Consider the following 19814-nt stretch of genomic DNA (forward strand, 5'->3'; position numbering starts at 1 on the left):
TTTTGAGTTCAAGCATCAACGACTGCATAATATTTGAGCGTTCATTGCCAAATGGTTGAGAGTCTTTAGAACAAATACTATCACTTTTAATCACCCTATTTTAATTAATAAATTTTTTTTAAACCCTTATGGCACATTTGGTTAATGGAATATAAGATTACATTTGGCAATAAGATTATTGAAATGTAACATTACTCTGGGAATGTTGTATTACCTTGTTTGGTTTGTTTAGAAGGAATGTAAAATTATAATGTTTGGTTAAAGGAATATACGATTAATTGGATGTATATTTTATAAAATTATCATTGTGATTTATATATTTTTAACAAGTTAAACTTTAATATTAAATTACAAATATTTGAATGAATATTTATAAAAATATTTAATTTATTCACTATCTAAGTTTAAAGAAAAATACATTTAATATACTAATTATTAAAAATATAAAATAATTTTAACTATCAAATTTATTAATATTTTACTAAATTAAACTCTTTGTATGTTATTATTATTAAGTTTATAATTTTAAATAAGTCACAAAAATAAAAATTAAGAATAATTCATATGAAAATAATTTATTATTTCAAGGGTATTTTGTTCAAAGTGGTGAGAATTGTTCACTATATAAGAATTTGGAGGTAATGATATTCACCATTTTAATTAAAAAATATTACTATTGATAATAAATTATTATCTGATAATGATTTTTTTCTACTAACCAAACGTAATAATACAATTATAAAAAAGATTATTTCACTCATAATATTTTATGCGAACCAAATCAACCCTTAATCTCTTACATTTAGATAAAAATCATTGCAAATATGAAACATTATCTAATAATTTTTAACTGAAAATTAAGATAATTATTTTATGGACAGCCCAGCGCCAACTGTGTAAATATTGTGTTTTTCTCTCTATATAACGATCTCCCGTGCTGTTCTTAGACCTCTATCTTCTTTCGGTTGGTTTACAACTTTAGTTCTAAAATCCCTTGGATTCCTTCTGTCTACTAATCGCCTCTTTCATTCTTAATATTTCCCTCCCATTTCCTGGTTTTGAGTTCACTTTTCTTTCTTTACAATTGAATTAAAAAAGACCGATAATGCCGGCTGCAGGAGGAATTGGCCCCGGTAATGGGAAGGAGTACCCGGGAAACCTTACCCCATTCGTCACTGTAACATGTATTGTTGCTTCCATGGGGGGTCTGATTTTCGGTTATGATATTGGGATTTCTGGTAATATTTTAAAGATAAAAAAACCTATATTTTCTTCGTTTGTTTCACGTAGATATTAATGTATTTTTTTTAAATCTCTTTTGTGGGGTATTTGACAGGTGGGGTGACGACTATGGCGCCATTCCTGCAAAAGTTCTTCCCAAAAGTGTGGGAGAAGAAGGAAGCTGATAAGTCGACGAATCAGTATTGTCAATACGATAGCCAAACCCTGACGATGTTCACATCATCGCTGTATTTGGCCGCTCTGTTGGCTTCCGTGGTAGCCTCCACCGTCACTCGTAAACTCGGAAGGAAATTGTCCATGCTTTTCGGTGGTTTACTCTTCTTTGTCGGAGCTCTTATCAATGGCTTTGCCAAAGCTGTTTGGATGTTGATTGTTGGTAGATTGTTGCTAGGTTTCGGTGTCGGATTTGCTAATCAGGTGATAAACCTTTATCTACGATGTCAAAAAGCTCTAGATCTCACTTCACGTTTGGATTGTTTTCTTCCCTGTTTCGATCAGAGTTTCGTATGCTTAATTTTTGGGTTCTTACTACTTCCTCTAAGTTTGAGGTTTTTTGTTTTTTTTGTTTTCATTGCAAGTTGTTCGAAGATACTAACGACATGTGCTGTTTGAGAAGAGTGACAAAAGTTCATGTTTTATTCCCTTGTGTGCCTTGGGGTTCATTTTTTATTTGGATATTTGCAGAGTTTTTTTTTGTGACTTGTCGATCTCTTAGTGTTCCTCTTCTTTGAAACATGAACCTTTTTCTTCAGATCTGTTCTTTGTTTTCTTTGATATTGTTCTGTGTATTAAAGGATCAGACAATGTCTTCGAAAAGCTTGTTTCAGATCCAGACAAGCGCATTTCTATTTCTCTTTACTGCATAAAAACACCAATACTGGGGTTCTATTACATATTTAATATTTTGATATTTTTTTCTACCCTGAAACTAAACCAATCTTCAAGTTTCGTCTCTCAAGATCTGAGAGTCAGCAATAAATGAGTCTTAAATAAATATTTAATGTTCTATTGTTGCTTATTTTTTATGTTTTATTTTTCTTTTCTCTCTCGGTCAAACGTGGCTATTTTCCTTGTCTGACATCTTCCTGCACCATTTTTCCACAAAAGTTTACAAATCGTTGAAAATCGAACCATGTCTTATTATCGTATCAATTCCATATTATAAGAAGAAAAATAAATTAAATCATGCTTTTACTATGGTTCTTTTTTCTACAAGCGTGACTTCCATAGGTTGAAAGGAGGCGATTTCTTTTTCTTACTCCAACATGCGAAATTAAACATTGACAACTTGACAGAGCCATGTGGTCCCAAAGAATGTCAATTTGTGCATTACTCCGATGCCAAACTTTTAATTTTCTAAACTAATGGCAGGTTTATAAATTTAATTTGGACTAATTCTTTCTTTTCGTAACTTTTACAGTCTGTGCCACTTTACCTCTCAGAAATGGCACCCTACAAATATAGAGGAGCATTAAACATTGGCTTTCAATTATCAATTACAGTTGGTATCCTTGTTGCCAATGTGTTGAATTATTTCTTCGCTAAGATCAAAGGTGGCTGGGGCTGGCGCCTTAGCTTGGGTGGTGCAATGGTCCCTGCCCTTATCATCACAATTGGATCCCTCGTCCTCCCGGACACACCAAACTCCATGATCGAACGTGGCCAAACCGAGGAAGCCAAGACCAAACTCAAGAAAATTCGAGGTATCGATGATGTTGAGGAGGAGTTTAAGGACCTCGTAGCTGCTAGTGATGCATCGAAGCTTGTGGATCATCCTTGGACTAACTTGTTGCAGAGGAAATACAGGCCTCATTTAACCATGGCCGTCTTGATTCCTTTCTTCCAACAACTAACAGGCATTAATGTCATTATGTTTTATGCTCCCGTGTTATTCAATACAATCGGTTTCGGAGACGATGCTTCCCTCATGTCTGCAGTGATCACTGGTATTGTTAACGTTGTTGCAACATTAGTTTCGATCTATGGTGTCGATAAGTGGGGAAGGAGGTTCCTTTTCCTTGAGGGTGGAGTTCAAATGTTGATCTGTCAGGTACTTGAGATTTTTCACTTGAAATTTAAACCATTATGAACTACATTGTGTCGGTACTAATTTTTTGATGCATTTTCAGGCTGTTGTGGCAGCTTCCATCGGTGCTAAGTTCGGTACTAGTGGGAATCCTGGTGAGTTGCCTAAGTGGTATGCCATTGTTGTGGTGCTTTTCATCTGCGTTTACGTAGCCGGATTCGCGTGGTCTTGGGGACCCTTGGGATGGTTGGTGCCTAGTGAAATTTTTCCATTGGAAATCCGATCGGCTGCGCAGAGTGTCAATGTGTCGGTCAACATGCTCTTCACATTCGCGGTGGCTCAAGTGTTCTTAATCATGCTTTGCCACCTGAAATTCGGGCTGTTCCTTTTCTTTGCCTTCTTTGTGGTGTTGATGTCCATCTTTGTGTACTACTTCTTGCCGGAGACAAAGGGTATTCCAATAGAAGAGATGAACCAAGTCTGGAAATCTCACTGGTATTGGTCTCGATTCGTCGAAGATCACGACCACCCCAATGGAGGCATGGAGATGAGCAAGGGAGGCCTTGGTCCCAAGAATGTGTAACTCGGCTCAACCAAACCATGGATTGATTATTTACCTTCTTTAAATAGTATTTCTTTGTTTTGAAATTTAGCACTTGACACTAGTGTATAGTGTATACACTATTGGTTCACAAAGTTCTTGGATCAAATATCTATAAATGAAATTTCAATTTCTTAAAAACAGGATCCGTCTACTGTTTAACGCTAACAATTTTACAGCACAAATGATTTGGCGCGAATGCAATTTTCTCCTTTTGACGAATGTTGAGATATACAAGATAAATATCTGTGCATGTATCCAACTCCTGGAACTCACCTGGCAGATTCTTCCCTTATTTTCGTACTCAAAACATAAAGAACGTGCAGGTTCATGCATGTTTAGATAAGCACCATGCTGCTTATCCAACTCCAACATTATGGAATTTAATTAGTGATTTAGACAAAATTTCCTAGTCCTATTTTGGTCAAGGGGTTATCTGCTGTTTTTCTTTTAGGTTATAATATAATCATGACATTTGAATAAATTTTAAGATAAGACGAATAAATCTTATTCTAATCAGACATTATTTTTAAAAAAAAATTAATAAAGAAGACAATTTGCCATTGGTATGATTCTCGTTGCATAAAGACAATTAACTTTGCTAATGGTATTGGCATTCACTGAAATTAGTGGATTAAGGACTAATGGCAAATGGCCAGAATTTGTCATGAAAACTTAGTTATTGTACAGCAAAAGGAGAAAACAGTTGAGAGTAGACATCCACAACTTTATTTATTCCTAGTGGAGAATCAAGTTTCACATGCTTTATCACGATTTGGTAATGAGACTTGCTTAAGCTTTCCGTGACAAATGTAAACCGAAAGCAACGTAGGAAATGGCGATGGGCATGAATGCATTAACCTAGGAAGGCAAGAATCAAAATCCTTTGGAAGAAATTTAAAGGGATGGGGTTGTTATTGTAAATTTGATCACGGTGTTCCACAGGCCAAAATGGAGAATCACATGATTGTACATATATTTATTACAATGTGGTGAGCATAGGGCAATTTTGTTTCCTTACCATTAGACAATTTGGGTTTTGGATAAGATGGAATTTCATTTTTTTGGCTACTTGTCCCTCTGAAGCCATGATATTTTGGTGATAAAACAATTTGGGACATCATTGATTGCAAGGTTGTTGTTTTTAATTAATTTTGAAAAATAAAATATAACAGAAATTAAAATTTATAAAATAATAGTAACCCGAAAAAGTAATTTAAAGATGATTTATTTTGCATGAACCAAGTGAACTCGATGATAAAAGAATTATCATTATTCTTTAAAGTCTCAGGTTCGAGTATCAGGAATATCAAAAGTGTGAACGTTCAATACCAAATGGTTGAGAGTTATCTTTGAACAAACACCTCAACATCACCGTTTAGTTTTTAAAGGTAAGGTATCAAAATGAAACTTAAACAAAATGTTAGGTATGGTTTAAAAAGCTTAAAGTTTATGTCTCAAAACGGAATAAAAGTAATAATTTAGTTACTAAATGTGTAGTTTACCGAAGAAATTATCCAAAGCTTATAGATTACGGGAAGCCCAAGCGAGACTGACTCCAATTTCATTGGACTATTTAAAAGCCCATTTTCACCTAACTGTCAGCCCAGGTGTATTCCACACGTGTGGAGATCATTGTGCACAGCTCCCCAACGGCAACGGAAGAGGGGCCATTCTGAAGGCATATTCCTTCCAATTCTACCAGTTTTTCTCCGTTGTTAATTTTTCACTTCAACAACCCTCATGATTCCCGCCATGGATCTTTATCTTCTGCGCTCTTATCCTGGCTCATCCGTCGTCCAATGCTTCCCTCGCTACTCTTCCCCTGCACCTCGCCGCAGTAGACTCTTCATAGTAAGGTCCACTCTCACCTAAATCCACACTATTAAGGTTTTATAATATTTTTACTTTCAATTTCGTTTCTTTTATCATCTGCTAGTATTTTTATTTTATTTGGGTTTAAAAAAAACAGGTCGAATCTTCCTTTTCCAAATTAGAAAGCCAAGTACCACAGAGAACTTGAAGCAGCGGTGAAGGTCGTTGAGAGTGCTTGTCGTCTTTGCGTCGACGTAAATTGACTCAAAAACTTGAATCTAACCACCTGTTCTTTAGCCATTTTCTTGGTTGCATTAATTTTGAGATGTATTTTCTTACTTTTATAATTTACTGATTTTAAAAAGATTCGTTTTTTAATTATTTATTTTTGGATTATAGGTGCAAAGGTCTATGTTCTCTGTTGAAGGGCAGATTTTCGAAAAGAAAGACCAAACTCCGGTCGCAGTGGCAGATTTTGGAGTCCAAGCTCTTGTTAGTTTAGGTATTTTCATTAATGCCTCATGTAGTATGATAATTGTTCTGTTTGTTGCATATTTTGCTTAATTACTAGGATTTGAAAACGAAAGGCTTTAATTTTAAAATAGAATCTGCCGTACAGTAATAAGCTTTTGCCATAGTTGAATTCACCTTGTGACTTGTTAGTAGACTTTATAGTTCAGTCCAATTTTCCAATGAAAATATATGATTTATGCTTTCAAATATATGCATATATATATGACGTACTGCTGTAGTGCTGTGGCAAAAGATGTGTAACATGGCAAATCAAGTGGTGCTTATTGGTTGATTAACAAGTAAATTTAAACGGTTGAAACTAAACTTGTGTTTCTTCTTTGCTTTCGGTGATAGAATTAAGTAAATTATTCCCTTTTATTCCATTGGTGGCAGAGGAGGACTCTAGTTTTATACGTTCAAACTATCTGGTGGATCCTGTAGTAAGTGCAGTATCTGATAAAACAAGCATTGATGAGGAATCATTGTCACATGATGATGTGCTGGAAGCAATTGACAGAGGGGGAAAGAATGCTTTTGCTATGGGAACAAAATCAGCCACATATTGGGTACAATCTACATAGGCTTACCTGCAAACTGCAGTTTTGATTTCTGCTGATGGAAAAGTAAAAAATATTTTCCAGGTGATATGATTGGGATGTGCTTTATTGACATGGTTAAGTCCAAAAACTTGATGCAGATAATTGGATCACTTGCATTCTGCTTCAAGTCACCTCTTTTTTTCTAATTCGAAATCTTGTCTTAGTGCCATGAATTGTCTTGTGAATTTAGTAGGTCTAGCGCAGAAAAATAAAGTGCCACATTCAGCTTGACTTATTTAACAAGTCTTATTCAGAAACACCATTCCGTTGTACATTGATGATGCATTACAATCAAATGAAACATTTTCGGTTCTGGTTTAGTTTTGCAATGAAATCGACATTTGAGAAGTTCTTTGGTTAGTAATTTTTTCCACTTTAAGCCATGTTATGCTATTTGCATAAGCACGGTCTTTCTTTGTCACTTTCTTGGCTGAGGGCATATTTTGAATTTTTCACGTAGGTTTATCTCTAGTAGTTGAAGGAGAGATTGTGTTAGGTGTGATGGGCTGCCCTAACTAGGTTGTAGATACTTCTTACAAGTCTACCATTAATGCCCAAGGTTATAAAAATAGTTCTCCTGGATTGGGTATCATTATGGTTGCCCATGTTGGCTGTGTAACTTGGACAAAGAGGTTAAAGAGTATGCTTGATTGCTCAACCAAAGTTTCATCTGATTGGACCAGATGCTTTGTTGATGGTTGTTGTTTGGTATCCGATGCCTGGTTCTGTATTCCAGAGAGTCAAACGTGGGAGTCACTGCCATTATCAGTTTTGTACAAAGCAAGAATTGATGATGATGACATAGGGGATAAGGAAACGCGTCTTTTGTCCGCATTTTGTGGAAGGTTTGGTGTTTTTCCATGCCTAGCTTGATGTTTTCCTACTTGTATGATTTTCCATTCAGATTTCACCTGTTATCTAAACAAAGGTATTCTTTTTCCTGCTATTTATTTGTTTTCTTGGTGAGTAGGCTTTCTATTTTGAAACTATTTATTGCACGTACATGATATGCGTGTCCTCATTGTTTGCAATTTATGCAAGTTGTCACACCCCAAATTAGGCCTAAATTTTTTTTTAAAATTTTTCCGATAACTAAATTGAAATTTTAATTAAATTCGGGGACTAAAACGAAGTTTCAATTAAATTTATACCCAAATCAAAAAGTAACCAAAGCCTGAGAACTTATAGTGTAATTTACCCATTTTACTTTTTATTTGGGGTTTAAAACCCAAAATTCAACCGTTTCCATTTTTGGAAACTCATTCTCTCTCTCTCTCTCTCTTCAAACATTCTTTGTTAGCTAAGAAACTTTGATCGTCGTTTGACTTCCGACTGTTGCTCCGACATCAACATCGCTCATAGGGGTGTAAACGAGTCGAGTCGAGCTCGAGTATTGCTGAACTCGACTTGATTCGAAAACTCTGAAATAGAGCTCGACTCGACTCGAAAACTCGTGAGCTTAAAATTTTTAAGCTCGACTCGAACTTGAAATCCTGAATCGAAGCTCGTGAGCAGCTCGAAAAGGCTCGAAATGAAAAAAAAAACTTAAAATTAACTAGATTGAAACCTCAAACTCAAATTCGAACCTGAACCTTAAATACATGAAAGTCTTACTGTATTTTACCCAAACTGAACTGGTCAGACGTTGACCATCGTTGACTTTTTTTTCAAAAACCTCCATCTTGACATTTTTCAACGTCCTGAGTCCGATTTTGTGCTCTGTTTTGCCAAAATTTTACCCGAAAGCTCTGAATTGAGCTCGTTAATCCGAAAATGCTTAGTATTTTTAGCATTTTTGCTTATTTTTGAGATTTGGTTATTAAATTGATTCGAAAAAATATTTTTATGAAGGTGCTCGTGTTTCTCCCGATCGAGGGTCGATTAGGTCCGGTGCTTGTCGTACGTTAGATCCGCTAAATCCTCATTCTCATAGAGTTACTCGTAGGTTTTTGTAAATTGTTTAAATAAAGGTTTTATTATTCATATTAGGATTCCGATATTGATTTTCCGATTTGTAGGATCTAGCGCTGTCGCTGATCGTGATCAGCAGACTCAGTAGTAGGCTTCCTTACCAGACTACTCAGACCGGTACAAGTGTGTTTCCTCATGGTGTTATATTATTGTTTTAAACTATTTATCTGAACTGTTTTAGTTTTCTGATGATACCGAATATTTTTACAAGACGATTCCTGATTTTCTGAATATCAGTTATCTAATATCTAATTTATCGTATATTTCTGAAATGATCTATGGTTACTGTATTTTTGTATCTGATTTCTGAGTATGAAATATTTTCATGTTTTATTAGATTAAACTATTGTTTTCACTAGAATACATACATGTTTATTATTGTTATTGGGGTATTATTGGAGGAAGTATATCAGTCCTAGTCTATGACTTGTAAGACCTTACCGTAGGCTTCTCTTTTTTGTGCATAGGGTAAGTCCTTATATTATATGTATAAGGTCTTTACCGAGTGTACATGTAGGTGTATGGGTCTGGGGAACCTACACATTTTGGTGATCGGATGGGGGTAGTGGTAATATTTTTAAAATATGTTTGATAAACTGATTTTTACTGAAGTATTTTATTAGTATGTTTTTATACACCGTAAGGAACACACCGAGCTTTTTAGTTCATCTGTAATTTTTTTACTTTTTCAGATAGTAGCATACTGTAGGCTAGCAGACTCGGCATAAGGAGGATTGACTACTCTTATTTTTGTACCACTGTATATCTCTATATGTTTTTTTGTATACTTTGGTGACACGTGTTTCTGCTACCGTCTTGATATATCAGTATTACTGGTATTTTGTTCTATATATGTTTTATACGGCTTTCTGATATATATATATATGTTCGTATAAACCTTTCTTATGACTAATTTCATATTATACTGTTATATGGATTTTAACGTTTTTTAATATGAAAAGAATTTCTGAATACGATATGTAACCGCCTAGATTTGGGCATAACGTCCAGGCCGGGTCTAGGGGTTACACAAGTAATTAATGGTGGCTTCAGGTTAGGCATCTGTTTTCATTCTTCGAGCAAGATCTGAAGAAGTTATCAGGGTATAATCTTAGTTATGGTTAATTGAACACATAAATCAAGTTGCGAAATTTAACTTATCTTCTTCGTGACAATATAGGTTTGGGACCATGCTGTTGGTATGATATGCGTGCATGAAGCTGGAGTAAAGGTAAGTGTTAGATCTCATTCCAAACAAAAGAATGTCACAGATGAGACATCTTGTGGTGGTGATCATTATGGAAGTCACTTTCTCATAGTTTTCTCGTTGCCTTTTCTGCATGGAGCCAATAACGGGAAGAGGAAAAAACGGAAACACTTCCATATCGCATATAGACATAGTTAATCTAGCATGTGAAATAAATATTTCATAAAATCTTGCTGTTAATTAAGAATGAAAGTCACTGCTTCTGATAGATGGAATTTTGCCCAACACACATCATTTTAAGTTAGTTCAGTTTATGTCCAGTTCCATGTTTCTTGCATCTAAAATAGTACATCAAATTGACACCGTTGATTCAGGTGACAGACTGGAAAGGAAATGAACTCGATATCTTGCCGCAGATCAAATTGAACGGAGGAGCATATACCCTGCGGGTGGGATTGTGGTGACAAATGGGACCATCCATAATCAGATACTGCAGATGATATCTTCCATTTCAACAGAAGTCTGACATCGAGCCATACTGAATCGGTATCCATATTCCATTGTTCGATTCATTGAATGCCATTTAGGTTACAGCAAAACCTGCTTTTAAAAAAATGAAAATTTAGTTCCATATTGAAAGGATAAATTGAAAAAAAAAAAGAACTTATTCATTCGCCTTTGGACTTTTTTTTAAAGGAAGTCTCTTCTAGCCAAGCATATTTGACAAACTTGGCCCCTCAAAAAAGCTTATTTGACAAATAAGGTCTTTTTCTCTTGTTTCTATCTTTTGATGTTTTCTTGAGAATATGGGATGCATTGACAATTCATTAGAGCTATCTATGTAATCAACATTGCTTGTAATTGAAATCACTGTGTGTGCCTTTGAAATTAAGTTTCCATATAGTTTTTTCTCTTTAGAAAATTTCTTTTTAATGTTTACACTTGTTAACACGATGTATATGCGATAATTAACACCGAGATATATTTGTTTATTTTAAGAAAAATTTTGTATAATTTATTTTATAAATATAAATATTTTTTTATAAAATTAATATATTTTAATTTATGTTTTAGCTGAGTTATACATATATTCTTATATATTTTATAATTTATGTTAAAATTAATATATTTTTATATATTTTAATTCAAATATTATTTTGAGTAATTATGTATCAACTATTCAACTATGTATTTATTTATTTATTTATACATGCATTGTGTTTTATATTTATTTTTAATTTTCTAATTGCCGGAGGTCTACTACGAAAGTTGTTCTTAACTTGGCGTTGGGGGCAATCTACTAACCTACCTCTCCCTTATCCAATTGCATATGAGAATATAGTTTTGTTGTTGTTGTTAGTATTCAACTTGAAACGTTGAAATCATTTAACAAACTATTTGATTAGTAAAGTAAGGACACATGTTATTTTATTAGAGAAAATTAATTTATTAAATTAATAGATGATGTGATGTAAAAATAATTTTATTAACATGGTATTTGTGCTAATATCAACAGTAATTGTTATTGTTAGTAAATTAATTTTTTTATCAAAATTAATATGTTTGAAAATAAACAAAGACGGAAGATAACTTTTGACCGCATACCTCCAATGTTTGTTGAAGCAATCGAGCAGCCCGCAACAGAAACAAAAGTCATCATTTTCATCAATAATTATTTATATAGTACATATGATAATAATCTGACACGACAGCATATATGATTGACATCTCAATATTATTTATTTTATGTGAATTTTTCTATGTAATTTTCTTTTATTTTGTTTTTATGTGAATTTTTTTTGCATACCCGTTCAAATTATTTTTAAAAAAATTATATTTCTTTAAAAAAAATTACATAAAGCTTAAAAACTCATAATACATAGTACACATAAAATTTTGAAAATAAAATTAAATAATTTGAAGAGAAATTTTAAAATTTTAAGAAATATAATTAATTTTAAAATGTTTTAAGGTTAAAATTAACATTTTAGAATATAATTTAAGAAATTAAAATTTTGTAATGTTAGTGTGATATAATTTAAGAAGTTGTAAATTTAGAATATTAGAGTGAATTAATATGAGAATTGAGAATTAAAAATGTAATATAAAATAAAAATAAAAAGGATAATCGAAAATCTATTTGCCCGAAGGGTCAGAAATTGTGGCCCGTGACACGATCTGTGATCCATGAAAATAGGGGTTGAATACTAGATACGATAATTTAATTTTTATAAAAACTATCAAATTATTTTTATTTGGGTTAATGAATTGATGAGTGATTTATTTTTTATTATTTTGTTGATAATTATTCTTTTTTTGATTATTTGATATTACTGATTTAGGTTGTTTTGATTTATTTTTGTGCAATACTTTAATTTCTAAAAACAACTTTAAAAGGGACAAGTTCTGTAGTTTTATTTTTATTTTCTAGAATCATGGATGGAATAATGGGCATCATGTGGAGCATGACACTTCGTCGACGTGGAAGAGTCGGATTGTCTAGTCAGCAGGGCCTTCTAGAAGTCAATCTAGTCAGCAATTTATGGAAGATTTTCGCACGATTATCTTGAATTTTTTTTGAAATTCAAAATACTTTGGGGATTATTTTATTTTGAATATTATTATCTTTAGAATTTATTTGTTTCATCTTTAGGGTTTTAGAAGACTATAAATATCCTTTAGGGTATTGTTCAAGATGTACTAGCTCATAGTTTTTCTTAAGTTTTATCAGGTTTTATATTTTTCTTTCAACTTTTATTTTAAGTTTTTACTTTGTTTTCTAAAATGCTAAGTGTGATTTCAATCGTGCTTAGCGATGACTCAATTCATTTGGTGAGAGTTGAAAAACACTTAATATCTTCATATATTTTTCTTAATTTTCTATAAATTTGGATTGGTCGGTCTTTCCTTTAAAAATCTCAACACTTTCATTTAAAAAAGAGCTCGTTGGTTTGAATGTTGTTCTAATTTATAATTGAGAGAAAGAGACGGCTGGTAATAAATTCGACTTCTTATGAACACACTTAGTGGTGGTCCGCTAAGGGAAATTAAGACCCATATTTTATTTTATCTTCTTACCAAAAGCATAATAAAAAAACACTTGTCATGAATCAATAAATTTATTTTTGTTATTTTTCTCAACTTTTTTCAAAAATTTATTTACAATTTATTTCTCATATTTAAAACCCATATTTTCAAAAATTTATTTTTGTTATTTTTCTCAACTTTTTTTCGATCTATTTTTTTTATTTACAATTTATTTCTCATATTTAAAACCCATATTTTCTTTTATCTTCTTACCAAAAGGAGGATAAAAAACACCCTATATTGGAAGTTCCTTAGCCTTGAGGATCAATCCTTTTTTTTCTTTACTATGTTTTTTTATTTATTTTATGTGAGATTAAGGAACATTTATTTGACAACTATAACACTTGTCATGAATCAATAAATAATTTTGAACTCTCCTATTGTTGGCTCAATCCATCTCTAAATATAATTCACCCATGTTATATAAACAATTTAGTGACCTTGATTTTTTTTTAAAAATAATCAGTTACCTTGGATGTTTAAACAAGAACCGAAGAAGGCCACTTTTTTTATAATTATTGATCGTACGGACTATGATATGATAGTTTCGATATAATGCCATTAAGAAAAGGTAATTGAAGAAGGTGGGATTGGATTAATAAATGAATAATAATAAGAATGTTAGTTAATGAATAGAATACGGTTGGACCACGTACAAACGTAATTAACCTAATAATTATATGTCTATTTATGGTTTAAAAGGCAAAGCACAAGTAAATAGTGTGCTCACGTGACTTCACACTTATGTACAAAACAAAACATCATAAAATTAAAATAATTAACGAAAATCTTAAAATTTCCAAGCAAACGACTGCCTGGATTGGATCGGCAATGGATACTATAGTTTCAACTTTCAAGAAACACGTATTTGATTCACACGTATCCAATATGAAAATGATAAAAATAATTAATTAATGGTTAACCTTTTTTTATCGGCTGATAAACCAGCAGCTTATCCCTGTTTGGTCCCCGCTTTTGACGTCTTCCTTCCTAGATGCTACCAAGTATGCAATTATGTACATTTATTATTTTATGGCAGATCCTTAATTTTCCAGTTTTTAATAAAAATGTGATCAATTGTCCCTTTATCCTCGTTAACCGGTGGTGTAGTTGAGCCAACTACACTGTTTGGTTGGTCAAAAGCCTAAAAGGCAGTCGCAGAAACACGAAAATGGTGTCTCACCCATATTAAACGATATTCCACTTATAGTTCATTTGCAGTGTCTTAACTCTTACACAGCATCAGTGCGTTTAATTATTAATTCAGGATCTATATATGATCCGTAACTCAATTGCAGTTGCATGATTGTATGGTTTCTAGAAATGCTACATCCCATCATTAAACCCCCTCCATAGTTTAGTTTAACGTCAATAATTATTGCTTCATCAAGTCAACGAATTTGAGTTTTTGACGTTTTGATGGGTATATGACACGAAATCGCCCCATATTTCAAATGTGGCTGAGAATTTAGACCACTCAGAGAGATATATATATATTAATTAATCATTGGTATCCGATCTATTGAATGACTAATTCAAATCAAGTACTGCAGAAGCAAGACGACCCCTCCCAACTTGGTGTGTTATATTCGCAAATGTCGGGGTTCAAACCTCTAACTTTACTTAAGAAATCTAGTGTCTCATCCCACTAGATACTGATCGTTGGTCCTAAGTTATATTTTTAATTGCAATTTTAGGTTCAGTCTAAAAGGATTCAAGTCTCAACTTTTGGGTTAATAATATTGCATTACTTTTGGCATTGTTTAATTAAAGTTTACAAGTTATTCCCAAGATGATGATTTGAGGACCACAAGACCAAGCTAACGTGTTTAAGGCTTATATCTAATTTCTTATAAATTACTTGACAATTGCGCTCAGCTTTGCTTTGGAAAATGTAAATGGCAAGGCTCCATAGCTTTCGCTATCCTCCGGCCTAGTGCCGATCAACTATATTTTCCCAAGTATGATTGTAGTTGGCTTCTGACGAACTACGTTATACCAAAAAAAGATCGATAAGATTCATGAAAACATTATTCGCATTTGTTAAAAAAAAGTCAAACCGATGGTGGACTATGATTATTGTAAAACGCAAAAAAAAAAAAAAAATCAGACTTCTTCTCTTTTATTTTGCTTCATTTGTTTGACATATATGTTGACTAATTACAGCTAGAAATTAGCATTTATTGTTTTTGGATAAATACAAAAGTAAGAAGTGCAAAAACAAGAACAAACTTTTGGGTTCCTATTTCAGTTAGGGATAGCAACGGGCCGGATTCGGGTCGGATATTGGTCCCCCGTCCTCATTCATGTTTAAAAAATCTATACCCGTCTCCGCTTAAAAAATCGCAGGGATTTAAACGGGGATCCCCATCGGGTAATCGAGGAAAATTGCGAGGAAACGGGTATCCCCGTTTAGCATAAACGATTATTTAAACGGGTATCGGGTCAGGTATATATATTTAAATTAAATATCTAAATATTATATATATATATATTAATTTAAATTAAATTTATTAATATTATATATATAATAATAATAATTATTTTTAATATTTATCTGGCCGGGTAATCGGAGCGGGGATTACTAAACCAGTCCCCGTCCCCGTTTAGCATAAACGGTTTTTCCCGTCCCCGTCCTCGTTTAGCATAAACGGTTTTTCTCCGTCCCCGTTTAATTCGATTTTCCCCGTCGGGTTCGAATTTTTTTGTCATCCCTAATTCCAGTTATACGTATCAAACATGTTTTAAATTTAAGTCTATACAAAAATTTATTTTTAATCCATTAGTTTAAATACGATCATTATTATAATTTACAATTACATTTGTTAAAAATGGTTAACTATGTATTATAATAAACATGGATCCAACGCTAATGACGGGCAATCATTCCAAAATTTGGTTTACTGCCTTATAATTGATTGGATGATAACTCTTTTTTCAATGGTCTCTAAGCGTGATAAATGTTCATATATTTCGGCAAACACCCAACTCTATTATTGCCATCCCTCCAATTAAATGCTGCCCACGCATTTATTATTTAATAATAATAATAATAAGATAAAGCATTTCCATTTCCTTCAAAATATTAATGACAATATATGACCGTACAAATATATTATTCAAAAGGGGAAATGACGTTATTACCCTTTATTGGTGGGAACAGAATTGGTCCAGCAAAGCAGCTCCCGTGGGGAAAACAGTCTTTTGACTTAGTCGCACAACTCAAAGAAGTCAAACCCAATCTTCGTAAAATTGCAGCCATGCAAATGCCAAAAGCTAACATTACTTACGTCGATGCAACATTTCAATATATTAACACACATGAAATATATAGTTCTCTAAAACTATCTTCGCCGGTAAAATTAAGTTCTTTCTTTTCTTTTTTTGCACATCAAAAGGAGGACACGTCACCACAGTGATAAACAGTGGACAGTTAGCTTCGTGTAATTTTACCCCTTCACTAATTGCTATTTAAACAAGTACGTTCCCCACACTGACCCCAACATCTCTTTGCTGCATTTTCTCTCGATTCTCTCTCGCTTAGGGGTCTAAACGAAAAGGTCCGTATTACTGTAATATTATAACCAAAAGGCAAAGCTTTTAGTTGGGAAACTGCAACAATCACCATGGGAAGATCACCTTGCTGTGATAAAAATGGGCTAAAGAAAGGGCCATGGACACAAGAGGAGGATCAGAAGTTGATTGATTATATTCAAAAACATGGGTATGGGAATTGGAGGACCCTGCCAAAAAATGCCGGTAAGTATTAACTACTGTTTTGGTTTTTTTTTTTTTAAATGTGATGGACTCTATGCTAATTGGTTTCTGTATTTTGAATGGTTAATATACAACAGGTCTTCAAAGATGCGGAAAGAGTTGTCGTCTCCGATGGACAAATTACTTGAGGCCTGATATCAAGAGAGGCAAATTTTCTTTCGAAGAAGAAGAGACAATAATTCAGCTACATGGTGTATTGGGCAATAAGTAAGTTTTATTTTTTCATTTCCCTTTGTTATTTTATTATACTACCTTACTTTGTTTTCTTAACAATGTTTTGTCTTGAATATTTATAGATGGTCTGCCATTGCTGCTCGGTTGCCCGGAAGAACAGACAATGAAATAAAAAACTATTGGAACACTCACATTAGAAAGAGGCTTCTACGCATGGGGATCGATCCTTTTACTCATAGTCCTCGACTGGATCTCCTTGACCTCTCCTCGATTCTTAGCTCGTCTCTTTACCACCAGTCCCAAATGAACATTTCAAGGCTACTCGGAGTCAATTCCTTGCTTAACCCTGAGCTTCTAAAGCTTGCCACTTCTTTCGTGTCACCGCAAAACCAGAACCAGAAGTTCCTTCTTAACAATGTTGATCACAGCCAGCTCTGCAGTTCCCAACTCCAAAACCAATACCAACCATTAGTGCAATCGAAACAAGATCTACCAACGCAAGTCCAAGAACTTCCAGTTTGCACCTCGTTGAATACTAGTCCTAGCAGTATTAATCCATTTTCAAATGAAGCACAACTCGTGAATATGGTCCAATTCCCATCAAATTTCTCAGACTTAAATGACTGGCAAGGCAATGCGTTGCCTTCAAATTTGACGGAAGATTACGTGCCGGAACCGCTCAACTATGACTATTACGGCTCTAATAGACATCATCAAACCATCATGGATCATTCATTATCAGAGACCTCGAATTTCCAATCAAACAACACCAACCCCAGTTTCGGCTTCGCGTCGGTATTATCGACGCCTTCATCAAGTCCAACTCCACTGAACTCGAATTCTACATACAACAACGGTTGCGGCACTGAAGACGAAAGAGACAGCTACTGCAGCAACCTTTTGAACTTTGAAATCCCAGATTTTTTGGATGTTAATGATTTCATGTAGGTTCAAAATTAATCAAAACTCAAAAAATGGAGTTTCCATCTAAGTCCTTTTCTGGGTTTTTTCCTCCTGATTTAGTAGAGTTGTAAATACTTGTAAAATTTTATTGTAATAATTAATTTTGTTACATTTTTATTAAGCTTACTGTATGAGGGAGCAAGATCCTATGCTACCTCTTTCAAGATTTTCTTATTTACATCCTTTAATATAATGGGAAGTTTCCATTATTGATACTTCACGTTCCACTACATTTTTTTATTTCTTTCTATTCCACACAATATCTTATTTTTGTAGCATATATCTTTATATATATCATTAAATTTTAATATATTAATAGTATATATATATGTTTATATAAATTAATATGTAATTAAAGAAGTTATAAGATTCAAAATTTTAAATAAAATAATTAATCTCACTTAATCACAAAAAATAATAAAACTATTGATACATAAACACATACACTAATAAATAAATTATGTAATAACATGTGTTAAGTTGCTCATCTTTATTTCCTCAAATTTTTTTAGGTTATGAGTTCTAGACCCATTATGATTACTTCCTTTAGAATCACTCTTCCCTTCTCATCTAAGTAGGATTAAGATTATATTTAGAATTAATTTTTTTAAGATTTAAACTATCAAAATTTAATATATTAGTATTAAATCTAAGTTATACGTATAAACAAATCATTGGTGTGAAAAATATATATTTGTTCAAATCAACCATGGACAAATGTCTACCTCTCGAAATATATTTTAAATAAAGGACAGCTTAATTATTAATCAAATCATAGGGTTTGTTCATAGTGTTAAGGCACAGAATAAATTAAAACATCTAACATTTTGACATTCCCTAATATAGGCAATCTTTGCCTATAACTGGATTGCCTATAACTGGAAAGCTTTTCAAGCAGCATAAAAATATATTAACCCAAAGATATGGTATTAATCATTAATACGATCAAAAGCAAAAGGATAACAATCATAAGCGGAAAAGATATTGGGTTCAAATATCCGGACAAGAGGTCAAATTCCAGCAGGATTTACGGCAACGGACTCGTCGCAAATCGGAGACGTGTCCATGCCACCTGTAAGGGCAACTGTCTTTTTCGAGGAGTGATTATTGACATAAAGTAAAATATGCATGGGGATTAAGATAATGCCCGAGGTTTGACCTGAAAATAGTAAACAAAAAGGGAAAGGGGCAGTTGTCTATCTTCTAGCGGCTACCTTAACCGCGGGTGGAGGATGGGACCACCATTGAGATTGCTTTCATTGAAAAACATGGCGTGGCTCTTGTGCTGTTTTGGTGTTTTGTCCCTTTATCATCTCTCTTCACGCCCATGATACCATGCTTCAGTTGTCAAACCTTGAGCTTAATCACGACAGCATTTGGGTGGACACGTGGACTCAATCATTCATCAACTTTTAGCTTAGAAATCACAGATGAAAAAAAAATATAGTAACATTTAAATTATTTAAATCTCTTAACCAGAGTAACAGAGCTTCGTATCCAGAGTTTTGGAGAGATCCCGTGTCATTGACAGGTAACACTGGAACTCGCTGATTATCTCTTATCAATAATCATGTAATAATTACTACTACTTTTGGTTGTTCCCTGTGGGGTCTAGGGTTTTATGCAATAACTTAACCAATAACATTTCTGGGTAATTAATGATTAAAACTTATTAGTCTCGTTTGATTATAAGTTGCGGGTCAGAAATAACAAGTGTTAGTAGCTCGTAATATTTGTTAGTAAATGTAGTGAAAAAGATATGTTTTCTTCTAATGGCATGTCGTCCAAGGAACATGATCGTGTTTTGTCAGGATCGCTGTACGTACGCGGCGCACATCG

At 33.4% G+C, this 19814-nt stretch overlaps 2 protein-coding genes and 1 pseudogene across 2 annotated transcripts; all 3 read left to right on the forward strand.

Annotated features, from left to right (window-relative positions):
* Nucleotides 1–941: 941 nt before the first annotated feature.
* LOC120190781 (sugar carrier protein C-like) lies at nucleotides 942–3900 on the forward strand. Its single transcript, XM_039193837.1, has 4 exons — nucleotides 942–1238; nucleotides 1337–1659; nucleotides 2663–3292; nucleotides 3372–3900. Exons 1-4 carry the CDS (start codon nucleotides 1106–1108, stop codon nucleotides 3849–3851), a joined length of 1566 nt encoding a protein of 521 aa, XP_039049768.1. The 5' UTR covers nucleotides 942–1105; the 3' UTR covers nucleotides 3852–3900.
* A 1563-nt stretch (nucleotides 3901–5463) lies between these two features.
* Nucleotides 5464–10601, forward strand: LOC120190783 (annotated as a pseudogene).
* Nucleotides 10602–16531: 5930 nt separating this feature from the next.
* LOC120190782 (transcription factor MYB102-like) lies at nucleotides 16532–17995 on the forward strand. The gene is made up of 3 exons (XM_039193838.1): nucleotides 16532–16820; nucleotides 16916–17045; nucleotides 17135–17995. Exons 1-3 carry the CDS (start codon nucleotides 16688–16690, stop codon nucleotides 17958–17960), a joined length of 1089 nt encoding a protein of 362 aa, XP_039049769.1. The 5' UTR covers nucleotides 16532–16687; the 3' UTR covers nucleotides 17961–17995.
* The last annotated feature ends 1819 nt before the right edge of the window (nucleotides 17996–19814 follow it).

This window comes from Hibiscus syriacus, unplaced genomic scaffold (assembly GCF_006381635.1).
Source record: "Hibiscus syriacus cultivar Baekdansim isolate YM2019G1 unplaced genomic scaffold, ASM638163v2 tig00116962_pilon, whole genome shotgun sequence".
NCBI lineage: Eukaryota > Viridiplantae > Streptophyta > Magnoliopsida > Malvales > Malvaceae > Hibiscus > Hibiscus syriacus.